The sequence below is a fragment of the Phyllostomus hastatus genome, unplaced genomic scaffold, assembly GCF_019186645.2.
Source record: "Phyllostomus hastatus isolate PE091 unplaced genomic scaffold, TTU_PhHast_1.1 phas_contig_210, whole genome shotgun sequence".
Classification (NCBI taxonomy): Eukaryota; Metazoa; Chordata; class Mammalia; order Chiroptera; family Phyllostomidae; genus Phyllostomus; species Phyllostomus hastatus.
In genome coordinates, this window is record NW_025333737.1 from 11,384,269 (window position 1) to 11,399,095 (window position 14,827).

Below are 14,827 nucleotides of genomic sequence, written 5' to 3' on the forward strand. Positions count from 1 at the left end.
AAAGCCAGTGGAAGGAGCCCACCTCGTGGGGAAGTCAAGGGAGGGAAAGCATCACAGTCTACACAGAACCCGCAGAGGTGTCGAAAAAACGAAGCTCGTGTCTCACTCCTCTCTCATCCTGGGGCTCCCACTCCTCCTGCTGGCAGAGAGAAATAAAAATTGCCCACCAAGGGTAACTCACTCTGCTCCTGTTGGGAACATTTCACTTTGAGATTAATTCAGCCTTGTCTGGGTAAATACCCAGTCAACCCAAGGCTGTTTCTTCCCTCTTCCAGGGGGTCACTTGTCCCCTCCTCCTTCGCAACGTGGTATCTGGCTGCGAGGGAGCTGGCACACCCTTGCAGCAGGGGTCCCTGGAGGCCTTGGCAGCAAACCAGTCTTGTCCTTAAATGTCCTGGGCTGGTGTTTACTGGAGGGTAGCTGACCTCACTGTCCTTTGTGAATTCTCATCCTGCTGGTATCTGCTGCTGCTGCTGCTGCTGAAAACTAAGGTCTCTGCGGTCCCTGAAATCATCAGGTCCCTAAGCCTTTGTGGCCTCCTGCCTTCTTCCTGACCACAGGCCTGTGCCAGGACACTGCTGCTCTCCACACCTTGGCGTCCCCTGACCAGAGCAGACAGGAACTCCGGGCCATGAGAGACCCTCTGCCCTGGCTGTTCCCCCACCTCCAAACCGTGGTCCACAGTGTGGAAGTAGAGGGTGAGCCAGGATGTGCTGACTCGCCCCAGACCTGCTGGGTTTTCTATGGGAGATTCTAATGCCACGGCACCCCGACCCTAATCTTTCTTAAGCCTGGTGGGGTGGCAGAAGGGGAAGCTGGAGGGAAGAGGCGGTCACTTCCCAGTGACAACGCTGAGACACTCCTGCTGGCTCCACCCCCACAGAGATGCCCTCCATTATCCCATGGCAATGCTTTCTGCTTCCTTTTCATGTCTGGTAGAGATCGCCAGTCAGTCTTTCCTCTGCCCTCTCTATAGCTTTTTTTAATTTATTGATTTTAGAAAGCAAGGAAGGGGGAGAGAGAGACATCAGTTTGTTGCTCTACTTGTTTATGAATTATTGGTTGATTTTTGCATGTGCCTGACCAGGGATGGAACCCTCAGCCTTGGTGTAACAGGACGACCCTCTTACCAACTGAGCTACCCAGCCAGGGCCTCTGTACTATGGCTTTGATCCTATTTGACCTAGCCTGTTCCTTTATATGCTAAAAGAAACCTCTAAGGACTTTAGAAAACCCTTCCTCTCTTCACAAAGCCTCATTTGTACCTTGCTGTGGATTCAAAAGGTCTTCTTGAGACTGGGCCCTGGGTCTCAGTCACAGGTGACAGTGGCTATCTGGCTTGGAAGGAGCCCTGTGCTACAAGAGAGTCTGCATAGGGAAGGTCACTATTTTTTAATTTAACTGTTCAATTTAAAATTTTCATTCAATTTAAAAAATGGTTGAGTTACAGTTAACACACCAGGAGCTTCCAGTCTGCAACCTTTCCTAGACAGTAACAGAGAAACTCCACCCCAGAACCCCACGCCCCAACACGCCTCCACCCATGAGTGTGTGTTTCCTGTCCAACTAACAACCATTGTGTGCACTCATTTGGAGTAATAACACCATGGACTATTGTGGATCCCAGCATGAATTAAGTATCATGCTAAGAACTTCACGTGTCATATCATTTAATCTCCACAACAACCCTGCAATTTACATATATATCATTACCCACACTTTCAGATGAAATCACTGGGTTTGAAGACCTTAGTCCGAAGCCTGGAGTCACAAATAGAAAACAGCAGAGCTCAGGGCTCAACCCAGCCTTCTCTGACTGCAACACTTAAGCTTTTTCTATCAAAAGTAGGTGACTTTTTTTTTGTATAACCCTGAGATTCTAGGCACGCCAACCAGAAACCCACGGGACAATCTATCCTTCCAAGTCAGTTACCAGTGATAACCTTGAGATAATGCATTTTGCATTGCAAGCTATTCACCAGGTACCCAAATGTTATGCTTCCTAAAAGCACCCTGGACACCTTTAGAACATCAAACAGAAGAGGAGATAAGCAAAGCAGGGAGTGGGGCAGTGTGTGCTCGGAGAGGCAGGCTGGTGGAAAAACCAACAGAATCTGCTGAAAATTAATAGGCAGGCAGATACTCAGCTGAGGAAATGCTAAGAGGTGCCTCAGTTCATTTTCTTCATATCTGATTTACAGAGAAATGTCATTTTAACAGTGGCTTTTAAAAAATGGATTCCATTTGCTAAAACTCAAAAGGAAAATAGTAAATAAACAGATTGTATCATCCCCTAAGCATGCCTTGCAAGTCCCAAGTACTTCCTTCTCTCTTTGCATCGTAATTCTTGCCCTCCTTTCCAGAAGTTTCTGCCATCCCTCTCAGCACAAGCAGTTCTCAGACTCCCTGCACCCGTACCTGGCTGAGCAATTTTATCCCCATGCAGGGATAAAGTCTGGTCGGAGGAGACGTTGCAGAGGAGAAAATCCATGGTTACGTATTTCCGTGTGCTATGTATGTCATTGACCAGACTTACCGCCAACCCCTGAATCATCTCTAATTCCCAACTTGTCTCAGCCTCCATCTCACGTCTTCCAAAGGTTTCTATCATGATGTCTAAAGTGAAAACAATACATTAAAATGCACCTTTCAAGAGACTTCTCTGTATCTACATAGGGCTTAGTAGTGGGTGTCCCCAATTAACAAGTCCAAAAGGACTCTCATACCTCACCTTCCCACACAACAGCCCTTCCTCCCCCAAGAGCCCCCATCTCTGCATGCAGCACCATCATCCACCCTCTTGCTCAGGTCAAAACACCAGCGGGTCCCTTGAGTCTCCCTTTCCCTTGTCCCCTCTAGCCAATGCATCAGCAAGTCTTGCCAAGCCTACCTCCAACTCCACCAGCCCTCATTCCCACCGTCCTCTCTCCGTCTCCAGTGATGCTGTCCCAGGGCAAGCCGCCATCGCCTCTCACCTGGTTGGATGCAACCGCCTCCACCTGGCCTCCCGGCTGCCCCCTCCGCACTCTCCAATCTGTTCATCATAGATTATCCAGCCTAATTAATCCTCATAAAATGCAAATCTACCTGTGGCATTTTCTCCTGGCTTTCCATTGCTTCAAGAATAAAATCTAAAATCCTGAACATTTCTTATGAGGCCCTGCCTGATGTGAATCTGGCCTCTTTCCAGCTTCATCCCATGTTTCTCTTCTCTCGCTCTCCCTACCCCCACGCCCTCACCACACTGGCTTGTTTTCTCTTTGCTCAAATATTACAAGCCCTTGACTGTCTCAAAGCCTTTGCAATGGCTGTTTCTTCTGCTTGGAACACTTATCTCCCAGTTTCTATTTGAATGGCTTGTTCTAAGCCTTTAGGTCTTAGCTTTTGATTCATTTGCCCAAAAAGCCTTTTCTGACCCCCCCAATCCAAAAGGGGGTCCCTGACAGTTACTCACTCTGTCTCCCTTGTTTATTTCCCTTCAGATCTGCAATTACTTATCTCATATATATACCAACTGACTCTCTGCTCCCACTCTACTCCTAACACTCGGCATAGACCCTGAGACCCTGAGACCCTGAAACCCCTGGACAGATGATGAGGGTTGAAGGAGGAGAGCCCACCAACACCACCCTGCAGCTCCAGGGAAGCCCACCTCAGAGTCAAAGTGAGGGGAGAGACGTCACTGACTTGCTGTGAAAGCCAACAGCCCATTAAACTTACAAAAATATGCTTTCAGCTAAAATCACAGGAGATATTTTCTAACTGATTATGCTGAGCTGGGAAGTAAAGATAATAAACACATTTAATTTGAAACAGGTGGAAATTTGGTCAGCTCCCCGCTGGTTGGTTGACTTGGGCCCTTTAACAAAGCATTCTGTGATCTTCAACATTATCTGAATGTAATTTTTATACCCCAGAATGTGCTCTGGTGGCGGTCATCCACGGCTCCCCAGCAGTCACTTGATGGCCCTGTTCATCTTGACAAGGCAAGGCTAAGTGAGTCCCCTGGGCCCACACTCATTTGCATACCAGCCTAAGTCCAGTAGATGGTAATGCTTAGCTACAACTTTATAAACGAGTATCTCAAAGTGAGCAGAGCACTTTAAGATCCTTGAATAGGGCACTAGAGACATGTATCATAACGTTTATTGAGTGTAGATTTCCTTAATGTGCCAAAATATGCCTTAGGGTTGTCAGTTTGAATGTGACAGACAGCTTGCTGGATAAGTTGGAGGTATCGGTGATCACACACAGAGTAGATGTTCTAAGCTGAAGAGTTTTGTTTTCTAAAAAATTGCTTGGCACACAGACTGCTTAAGATGGATCTTTTGAGAAGACTGAGAGAAACACAGAGGTGAATAGAGCCTTCAGAAATCCAGTTTAAATTCATAAAAGAAAAATGATGCACTAGTTTTTATTTGTATGCATGGGGAAAATCTCAGGTTTCTGTCCAACTTACCGGAGAGGACAGCTGCATCACTGAGTGATGCTGTTATTTCTAAATCCTTAACAGATCTTTCTTAATTATCACCTCTAGGATGCTGGTTTTCAGATTAAGTTTCTTTGCTGTTCAGGGGAAAAAATGAAACCCACCAATGATGTTATCACTTAGCGCTTCTCAGATGGGCTGATCACAAAATGCCAAAACAAAATCCTGTCTTGCTCTCTGAGTCTTTATTGCAGCAGAAGAGTTTTGACAAACCCAAGATGCAACCTTCATGGGTACAGAAGCATCCCCTTGACTATCTGCTCCTGAGTCTGGTCATCACTGTGGATCTAGGGCTGATTCAACCTGCCCCCCCAACTCCGACTCTCCCTTCTACATGGTTAATATTTTGAATCTGCTGTCTTTTGTCCCTTTCTACCTTCACCAAATACTTTGTCATCTCTCCTTCCATCCATTCACACATCCACCCACGTGTCTATCCATCCGCACATCCACCTAGCCATCCAGTCATCCAATATGGGTCAAACCAGACACAGTCCTACCTGCTAGGGATACACTGGTGAACAAGATCGAGTCTGTGGCCTCATGGAACATAAAATCTAATAGTGGATATAAGCATGAAAATGGACCATTTACTGCACAATTTGTCATGACTAAAATGGAGATATCCTAAAGGTTATGGGGACTAGAGGGGGCAGATCTAAGTCTAAGGATGAGATTTGGGGGACGTCATGGACAAGCACAATAAAGTAACACATAGGAGATCTCAAGAAGGCGAGGGGAGCAGAGGAGGGAAGGAGGGAAGCGCTACACTCCAGGCAGAAGGACAAACCCAAGCCAAGGCACAGAAGCTTGAGAGCCCGCAGCATGTCCTGAGCACAGGGCTGGTTCTGCTAGGGGAGGCGTGGAGGGGAGGGTGGAGGGGTGAGCAGGGTCCAATCAGGAAGGACCTTGTGACTTGAATGTTTGAGGGTCACCTAAGAACTGTGTTTAAACCCACCCAAAATATAAACAAATAATTGATATGATGGCAAATGGGAAAAAAGAAACAGAAACCACAATTTAACATGAAGTATATCGATCCTACCCCATAAAAATGAAATACTAGCTCTTAGATGCTTCCTGACCTCTTGTGTTTCATCCCTGTAAGAATGGCTTTCTTTCTGTCTCTGCGTGTGTCTGTGTGTGCACTGGTGTGTGTGAATGCGTTTAATTCTTTGGGGTCATCACTGGAACTATTATATGTGGAACACCTGTTCTCCACTTGTCCTGCTCCTTGGGAGCTGTTCCCACCCTTCTGTGCAAAAAATAAGTGGAAAGCATCCATTTATTTTCCTCCCAGATTAAATACGCATTCGTGAAGTTGGGGGACCCCCTTCAGTTCCTTCCTCTTCTGACCACTTGCTGGGTCACTCCTCCGAGGCTATCGAATCACTCAAAATGTCACACCTGATGGTATGTTTTTTGTTTTAATTTTATTGTTTTATGTCTAGAGCTCTCTGGGAGAGGAAGAAGGAGAACATGAGGCCTGAGGAGCTGCCGGAAGGCCAGGCCCGGCCTCGTGGCCAGGTGCTGCAGAAGGGGGAAGGTGCCCAGAGCACGGAGGACGACACAAAGGAGGCAGGAGGGGACGAGTCTACTGAAGAAGGCCCTCCTCTCAGAGAAACAGAACCTCGAACAGACACCAAGGGTAGGGCCAGCCAGGGCTACAGACCCAGTCCTGGTGCAGCTGCAGGAACCCTTTGGTTTATGAAATGGGGTCCCGGAGCTGGAACCCCCTGGGCCAAGGGCAGATCCTGTGGGACAGGAAACAGTGAAGGTTGTAAGTAGCAGTTCTGCAGAGCTGCTGCTACTTAGGACAACTTCTGGCTCAAAAGCTCTTATTTCCATATTTAATATTATCTGGCATTGGGCCAACAAGAACTGCTTCCAGTGAAACTGAAGGCTGTGCATGTCAATGAGCTCAGTAGCCACATCCTGTGTCCTGGGTCCCAGGGGGTCAACCTCGACTTTTCCATGAGAGCAACTGACTCTGGGAGGAACCGTGGAGAGCACCATCTCCAGGGGGTGGCTTGGTTTTGGCCAGGGGCCCACAACCCCTCGCCCCCTTCACTGCCTTTACTTCTGCAGAGTTGGGCGCTTCCACGTTGGGCTCGGTTTCTAAGCCCAGCAAAGCACACCCCTGAGCCCCAGGCCCAACCCATTAACACAGGGAACAGCCACCAGCCAATGAGGTATCCCAAGTACGAGGAACAAATCATAGCCCTGAGGGTGGCTCCCAAGGCTCCAGTTTACCAACCTGGAGTTAACCGTATGTACTAGCTTGTCCTGTTTGTGCCCAGAGAGCTGGGGAAGGCATAGAGGCAAGATGCCTTTGCATTTCCATCAGCTTCTCTAGCTAAAGAAAGCGAACCTTTTGCAAATATATCTACATGATGTTTCTGCTAAGTGGGTGTCATTGATAGAGGAGGGAAAAGCAAGCGGGTATTTCTTGGGTGAAAAGTTATCTTTAAGCCTCATTTCCTAAGTGGCAGATGCAATCCTTTCTGGCCATTAACATAGAGCTATCGCTTACTCCAAGTGTGAAACAGAGTGACAAATGGCAGTTGCCAAAGGGGACACGTCAATTCTCCTAATTACCTTGAGAGCCCTATTCACGGAATCAGAAAGGGTATCTAATTACATACCCACTGCTCACTTTTTGATCATCAACAGCTTCAATTCCCTAAGTCTTCTTGGTTTGAGTCGCATTCAGACCAATGAAAGCTGTGATGATGTCACCTGGATAAGACAGAGCTTGGAAAATGGGTCATTTGCAAAGCCTGGTCTTACTCCCCAGGACTAAAACTAGTAAATTAAGGAGAATTGTAGGGTAAGAAAAGATGCAGCAAAATAGGCGAGAGAGGGGAGTCTGCCTTGCAGATGGAGTTCAGAATGAGCCACACACTTCAAATGCTCATGGGAGAAACTTCTGGCTACTGCTGCCCCCAGCTCAGACTCTTCTGAGGGTCCGCACATGACCTACGGCTTTCGCAGACACCTCACAGCTGTATTGATTCTTCCCGACTCTTCCAGCCTTCTCAATTTATATTCCTCTCAGTTCTGTTTAGAGGTCAAAGGCTTTGTTACCTTAGTCTCCTGCAGTAACCATTTATGCAAAGTCAGCTAAGCGACAAGAACTTCAGCAGTGCACAGGATACAAAAAAAATGGAATCATTTGTTCATTCAGTGAATTTGTGGAGCAGCCACTCTGCGTCAGGCACTGCTCCAGGTGCTGAGAGTACCTGGGTTGAGCAGATGGGTGAAGATGATCAAAGACACACAGTGAATGTGTTTCAGGGGCCTGTTCCATTCTCCAACTTATCTCCAGCACTGTTGGGGGAGTGTGAACTGGAGCACCACTCCCAGCCACAGATGGCCCAGTCCGGGCCAAGTAAATCATCTCAGAATGTCAGCGCTGGCTTCCTGCGAAGGTGGGGCTTTGGAGGTTTTGGGAACATTTATCCTGGGAGCCTCAGAATCTATAGTCTGCACCCATGTGAGCTCATCTGTTTCTTATTTTCCTTCCACTTGAAAGTGATTAGGATTTTCTTCCATTTGGGGGTTTCTACCCACTTCTGACCCTGAAAGGCTCAGGAAATTACAAAGCAAGTTTTCCAACAGCGTCAGACAGTCCTACACAGCTGCCAATTTGCTCTCGTTGCATCTTGTAAGCCTGGTGCGTTCAAAGTCAAAAGGCAGCCTGAGCTGGAAGGGCCTGCTTGTGCGTGGAATGCCCAGCTGCACAAGTGAAGTTGGCCCTCATTGCCCAATGAAACAACCCTAAACCCACAGAGGTTGTGCTGGGCAAGAGATCCTGGCAGGAAAGATCCAGACATGTAAGATGTAGAGGTTGGCAGTGGAGTGGTGGAGTGTGTGTGTGTGTGTGTGTGTGTGTGTGTGTGTGTGTGAGAGAGAGAGAGAGAGAGAGAGAGAGAGAGATTCAGAAATGTTTGAGAAGAAATGGGCTTGCTTAGAAATGTGTGGTTTCCACAGCAATTTTTGGAATCTCAGCACAGGGAGTAGCAGGGTGACTGTATCTTCAGAAGCCACAGCCACTCCCCAATCAGAAAGCCATATGTTGCATGAAATGTGAACAACAGCCCTTGCCTATAACCCGCTTCTGCTCGGGGGTATCTGGGGAGACACGGGCGGTTGCACATCAAAGGGAGGGCTCGCTCCCATCGGTCAGAGGCAGAAAACACCTCCTTGAGACCAATATTGAACAACTGAGCATCATGACAGCACATGCTCACCACAGCTAGATGGTTGAGCAGAGTGTGATTTTATGTTGTTGTTGTTGTTGTTGTTGTTGTTGTTTCCTGCAAAGGACAAATGATTGAAAAAGGAAGTAGAGTAGATAGAGCAAAGGCTCAGGAAGAATGAAGGCTCTGCCCCTTAAATGGTGTGTGGCTCTGTGCATCTCGTCCCAGATCTCAGCCTCGGTTTTTCCCCTTTTGCAAAATGGAGCTCATCCTACCCAGAGATCAAAGAATCACCAAGCTGGGAGAGCGCTTAGAGGCCATAGTTTGATCATTACACAAAGTAGGCGCTAAATACCTCTTTAATTCATCCGTGCAGTCTTTGAGAGAAGGAACCCACATGTGAATGCATGCTGGGATCCCCCTGCAAATGGTAGTTCGATCTATACTTAAATACCACCTGCAACTGGCCCACCTGCTGAGATGGGCCACTCTGTCCTTGGTGGCTGTGGCTGTCAGGGTTGTGTGCAAGCACAAATACGGATCTGGCCCCCACCCAGAAGCTTCCATCATGAGTTCCAGTTCCACCCTCTTCTACAATGCAGCCCTTCAGATACTCGGGAGTGACTGCCACGTCCCCCATAGGGTTCATTCCTCTTCAGCCTAACTATTCCCACCTCCTTTAGTCACGCTCCAAATAACAGAGTTTCAGGGGGTTAGTTTTCTAAAACTAAACATTCTCATCATTTTTCTCTTTCTCTGAACAAGCTGCACTTTGTCCATATGCCCTGAGCTGAGTTCAGGGATTCCACTGGGATTGGACCAGAAAGAAAGAGTGTAGGTCTGTCCCCTTGGTGTTCCAGATCCTGTGTCTGTTGTCACCAAAGATGGCCATCCTGGCTCACGCACTGGCTCAGCGCACCCCAAACCTGGGCGTACTGTTTCAGATCTCAGACAGGTGCTTGGGTAAGGGGTGCTCAGAGACAGAAAGCGGCTCCTTACCAGGTCTTCCCTGCCTCAGACAAAAGGAAACACATCAGACCCAAATGTGATTTGCTGCTCTGGTTAAATTCTGTTTCGGCCACCCTACATCTGAGCCTACACCACCACCCAGACTTCCCATGAGTCGGTACTGAAGGGAGGCATCCCCGTCCTCCCCCTCACACTGATTACAACTCTAGAAAGGGTTCTTAACTTGTAGCAAAGATGCTGAGTTCTTCCTTGCACCTGTTAACACTGGACAGTTTACCAAGTGTTTTCAAATACCTTATGATATAGATTTTTACATCAGACGGAACTGCATTGGACCTGAAGAAATAGAAAGAAAAAAAAATTCACCAACAGAAAGAGAAATGTATTTCCCTCACATGACACAGTGTCCAGAGGAAGGCAGTGCAGAGCTGGTAGGTGGCTCCATGATGGCAGCAGGGACCCAAGCCAGTCATATAGCTTTCTACTTCCCCTAATCCTCATGTTTTCAGGATGGCTGCTCACCTCTGTGCATCACACCCACATCCCAGGTGCACCAGAAAGCAATAACTTTCCAAGACCCCCTTACCCTCCAATAAACATTCACACATATCCACAATGGGAAAGCCGAATTAAAATGTATCTTACTACTAGAAGGAAACATTAGCTTTTCTTTAAGGAAGGATGCCTCTAATAATCATGATGGTCTAAACTCTGGATGTGGTCAGAAAATAGGCCAATATCCTCTCAGTGGGAACAAAGGAGACAGGTGTCACCGTGTGACCAAGAGCATGTTTCTTTCTTTCCTGAGCTTTCTTTGATGTTCAGAAGACAGGCCTGTGTGCTCCAAGTCCTGATTTCTAAAGAGTCTCCTCAGCCCTTCTGGGCACAACTCACATAGGTGTCAACTTGAGGGGCAGCTGGGAGTGTGGATCTAAAGACATACCCTTCCCCCGCCTCTGGCTCTGCTCTTCTGTGCGTGTGGAAACGGTGCGTGTGGAAACGGTCCATGAGGAAATGGTGCGTGAGGTATGCTGCCACCTCCTGCCTCTAGTCCACTTCACAGAGCAGCAGGCTTTGGAGCCAACCCTGGTTCTGTCCCAGTGTACGGCTCCCAGCAAACCCGCGAGCCAGTGCAGATGAGCCTCATTTCACAAACAGAGGGCAGTGTCAGTAGAGGGCTAAACAGCATGGGATCAGAAATGCCAGGGTCTGACCCACGGCTGCACCAGTTCCCAATGTGGGTCCCGGGCCAAGTCCTTCAGCTTCTCTGTGCCGTGATTCCTTCACTGGTGTGTTAGTTTGCTATTACCATGTAACCAATTATCACAGATAGAGCAGCTTAAAACAACACCCGCTTAGCAGTTAGGGGTCTGGCCACAACTCAGCTGGGCTCTCTGCTCAGCATCTAATCTGAAGCTCAGGGTCGTTGATCGAATCCTTTGCTTGCAGCATTAGAACGGACAGTGGCTTGCTTTTCCAGCAAGACTTGGATGTAACCTCTCAACCCCCTTTTAAAGGGCTCACCTAATGAGGTCTGGCCCACTTAAAATAAGCTCCCTTTTCATTGGTTTAAGGTCAACTGATTAGAGACTGTAATTACATCAGCAAAATTCCTTTCTCTTTGCCACAATTAACATAATCATGAGTGAAACTCCATCATGTTCATAGGCCCTGCCCACACACAAGAGGGGGAGGTTATACGGGCAACAACGCATAATCAGGGCAGAACCTTGGGGCCATCTAAGAATTCTGGACCTAGCTGGGTGGCTGCCTTGAAGACTGACTGAGAGGGTAACAGTACGTATCCAGCAAGCTGTAGCTGCTGTAATTATTTTAGCATTTTTGAGCATCTGTTACATGGCTGGCCCCATAGTAGGGGTCGGGAATTTGGAAGACAATCACGCCAACATTGCTCTGAAAGAAATCCTGGCATTTCTCGCACACTACTAGTCCCCCGCCCCTGCCTGCCCCGTGCAAAACTGGCAAACGGACATAAAGCTTTAATCCAACTAAATGGCTTTTGGATACAAAGACTCGGAGATTTCTTGGCTTGTGAAAAAGCCGCTGTCAAAAAGAAAAAGTGCTGACTTCCATCAAATACTGTAATCCACAGGATTATCCTTCTGACCCTTAACAGCCGCCTGCCGTGACTGCTGACTCTCAGTCAGAGAAGCAGCTATTGCTTCAGCACCAGTGCAGTCAAACTGTCCCCCACCCAGGGCTTTTAGCTTTTAGCCGTGGCTGCACACGTTTGAATCCCCCAGATGGCCGGGGCAGGTCCCATCTGCCAAAATTTGGATACATTTGGCCTGGGGCGTGCCCTTACCTTGGAATTTTTTAAAACCCCACATTCCAGGAGTCTCCAACACACCACCAGGGATGAGAGCCGCTGCTGGAGCCAACACAAGAGTGACCTGAAAGCTAAATTCCCCTTAAAGAGAAACCGCTGAAGACTTGACAAGCCAAAGAGATGTGAGCGGCGATAAAGCACGTTTCCACTGACTTTCAGCAAAGAAATTGAAATTCAACACATGTCATACTTTTTCAAGCCACTCTGCCGTTTTAGCAGGCAGCTCACCTACTAGCTGGGATGGTGTTGAGAAAAGATTAAAATGCCCACGTAGCTCAGAAAGCTGCTGGTGCTCCGTGTTTAATGTTTACTCTGTCACCTGCTTGTATTAAGCACCCACTGTGTGCCAAGCGTCCTGCCCCGTGCTGGGGTTTCAAAGATCAGTAGAACACAAACCGCGCCTCTGAGAGCTCAGCATGTAATTCCAAGATGCAAGGATGCCCTTTTCCTGCACCAAAGAAGTGCTTTCAGGAGGGAGGGCATGGAGCTGGTTTTTAGGTTATGAATAATCAGTTTTACAGCTTTCTCAGTCTTCAGTGCCTATGGAGATTTCTCTCCAGGGTTTAATCACTTCCAGAGAGCAGCCTCTTTTCAACATCCCTTCCTTCTCCCCCTCACCACCACCCCCCTAAAAGAAAAATTATTACCAAGGATAACAACGGGAAAATTGCCCAAATGCCATAATTCTTTCACAAGGAAAAAAAGAGCCACAGGAAGCAGCAGCCTCTTCTTCCCTGACGCCTCCCAACCCCCAGGTCCTTCCCCACTACCGAGGGGCATGCAGGCCCCACGACCCAGGGGTCCGCATCCTGAGCTGGGTGGGGCTGGCCTCTTCTACCTGCCTGCTGGTCCCTGCTGGAGAAGTGATTGCAAATGTAGCATTAAGCAGATGCTATTGACTGAGGGGGATTTGGCAAAGCCCAGGGAAGCGGGATTCCTCTTTTAAGGAAACACTGAGCCAGTGGCAGCTGTTTGAGACAGACAGCCACGTGTGGTCTGGTGTTGGAACCTGATGGCTGGACTCGGTTCGCCTTGGGTCTAAAGGGAAACTTCTCCCCCAGAATGTCACACGCTCCTCCAAAGCCCTGAGATGCAACCCAAGAGAGGGTTCAGCTGGAAGGAAACCCAAGTTCCTGTTCAGACAAAATCCTCTCTGAAACCCCCGCCCCCCTTCACCTGCTTTATAAACACTCACCGAGAGTCCGCCCTGTTCAAGACCTCGTGCTGGGCAGTGCTGGTTCACCAGCGCCCCGCTCCCACCAGGGAAAGTTTTACAGCATCAGAATTCCATTATGATCTCAAAAAGTGTTTTGGCTGACCCCAGAAAAAGTCACTCTGAGTTATTTTTTTATGCCTTCTCTGACATCCTAGGGAAACTGCTATGTGAAGCGTACTCCATTCCCTGTTTTTAAATTCTGTTAGAAGAGCAATGCTTCACCTCGGGCTGCTGGGAGCTTTCGGGGACCACATCAGCAAACACCGCCCAGGTTCCCCACACGGCACTCCTCTGCATCAGCTCCTAAAATCTGGTGAAAAGGAAATGAGCTCCACCCAAGGTCATAGCTAACAGATAAAAACCTCAAAGGAAACCTAGAGATGCCTCTTGCCAATATTTACTCCTTCAGTACATATGGGGGAAGATACAGAACTCTGTTTGACAACATCGGGAAGTTAGGTAACACTGAACTGAGGCAGAATTATATCACACCCCAAAAGTCAGTCAGCATGAAAATAAGTGATTGAGAGACAATGATAACTCCATTTACTCTAGGAGTTGGGTCTTGTCTTCTTTCTTTCTTCTTTGCTTTCTTCCTTTTCCTTCGTTCCCTCCTTCCTTCTCTTCTCTTCTCTTCCCTTCTCTCTCTCTCCGTGTCTCTCTCTCTCTCTCTCTCTCTCTCTCTCCGTCTCTCTCTGTCTCTCTCTTTCTCTCTCTCTCTCTCTCGTTTAATAGAAGGGAGCCTTTTATCCTCAGGTTGGTGTGAAGTGTGGTCATACCTCCAATGTAGAATATGAACTGGATGACTTCAAAGTCTGTTGGAATGCTACATTTTGTAATTGACTTAGGCCAGCCAGCCTGGGCTTGTTTTGGTTAAGGCTTGATCATGGTCCAGATGTCCAGCTTGCACATGGATGTTGCCATTGCTGAGGAAACTTCAGAATGCTCGCTTCCATTCTAGAAACCAGCACCTGCCTCTTTGCGACAGGAGGCATATCAGGGCATCGCTAATGTGGGGGTCAAAGTACAGCCCATGGGCCAAGAGTGTCCCGCAACCTGTCTTTGGATGGCTTGGAAACGAGGAATGGTTTTTAAACCATTTTTAAATGGTTGAAAAGAAAATCAAAGGAATAACATTGGGTGACACATGAAAATTATGTGAAATTTTATGGTGCCCATAAATAAAGTTTTGTTGGAACATAGCCACACTCACTCCCTTACATGTCATCTACGGCTGTTATTGTGCTCTAGCCCGGCCCATTTCTGCATACAGAGCCCTCGTGACCCACGATGCTTGAAATATTTACTACCTGACCCTTTACAGAGAGTTTTATGACCTCTGCATGAAAGTAAAAGAACAATTCTGCACAAATGCAGGGAAATGGGAGGGTCACATAATTCATTCTTTAGTTAACCTAATTAAATGACCATTTGGAGCCCCTAACGATCCTCTCTCTCAATTAACCCCCCAGAGTAAAAATGAACTCATCTCACGCATCCTTAGCAAAACAATGTACCAATACTGCACCTGGCAAAGAGAACGGCCACCATGCACATCACATTCCAGCTTCCAGAAAGAGCAAGTCAGAATATCCTATGGG

At 47.7% G+C, this 14,827-nt stretch overlaps 1 protein-coding gene across 1 annotated transcript in view; it reads left to right on the plus strand.

Moving 5' to 3' along the window:
- The window catches only part of LOC123816638, a 45,772-nt gene that overhangs the window by 26,006 nt on the left and 4,939 nt on the right, over nt 1-14,827 (plus strand). Inside the window, exon 2 of the mRNA XM_045835653.1 lies at nt 5,941-6,137. Within this exon, the coding sequence (XP_045691609.1) occupies nt 5,969-6,137 (169 nt within the window). The 5' untranslated portion in view covers nt 5,941-5,968. The remainder of the gene's footprint in view (nt 1-5,940; nt 6,138-14,827) is intronic.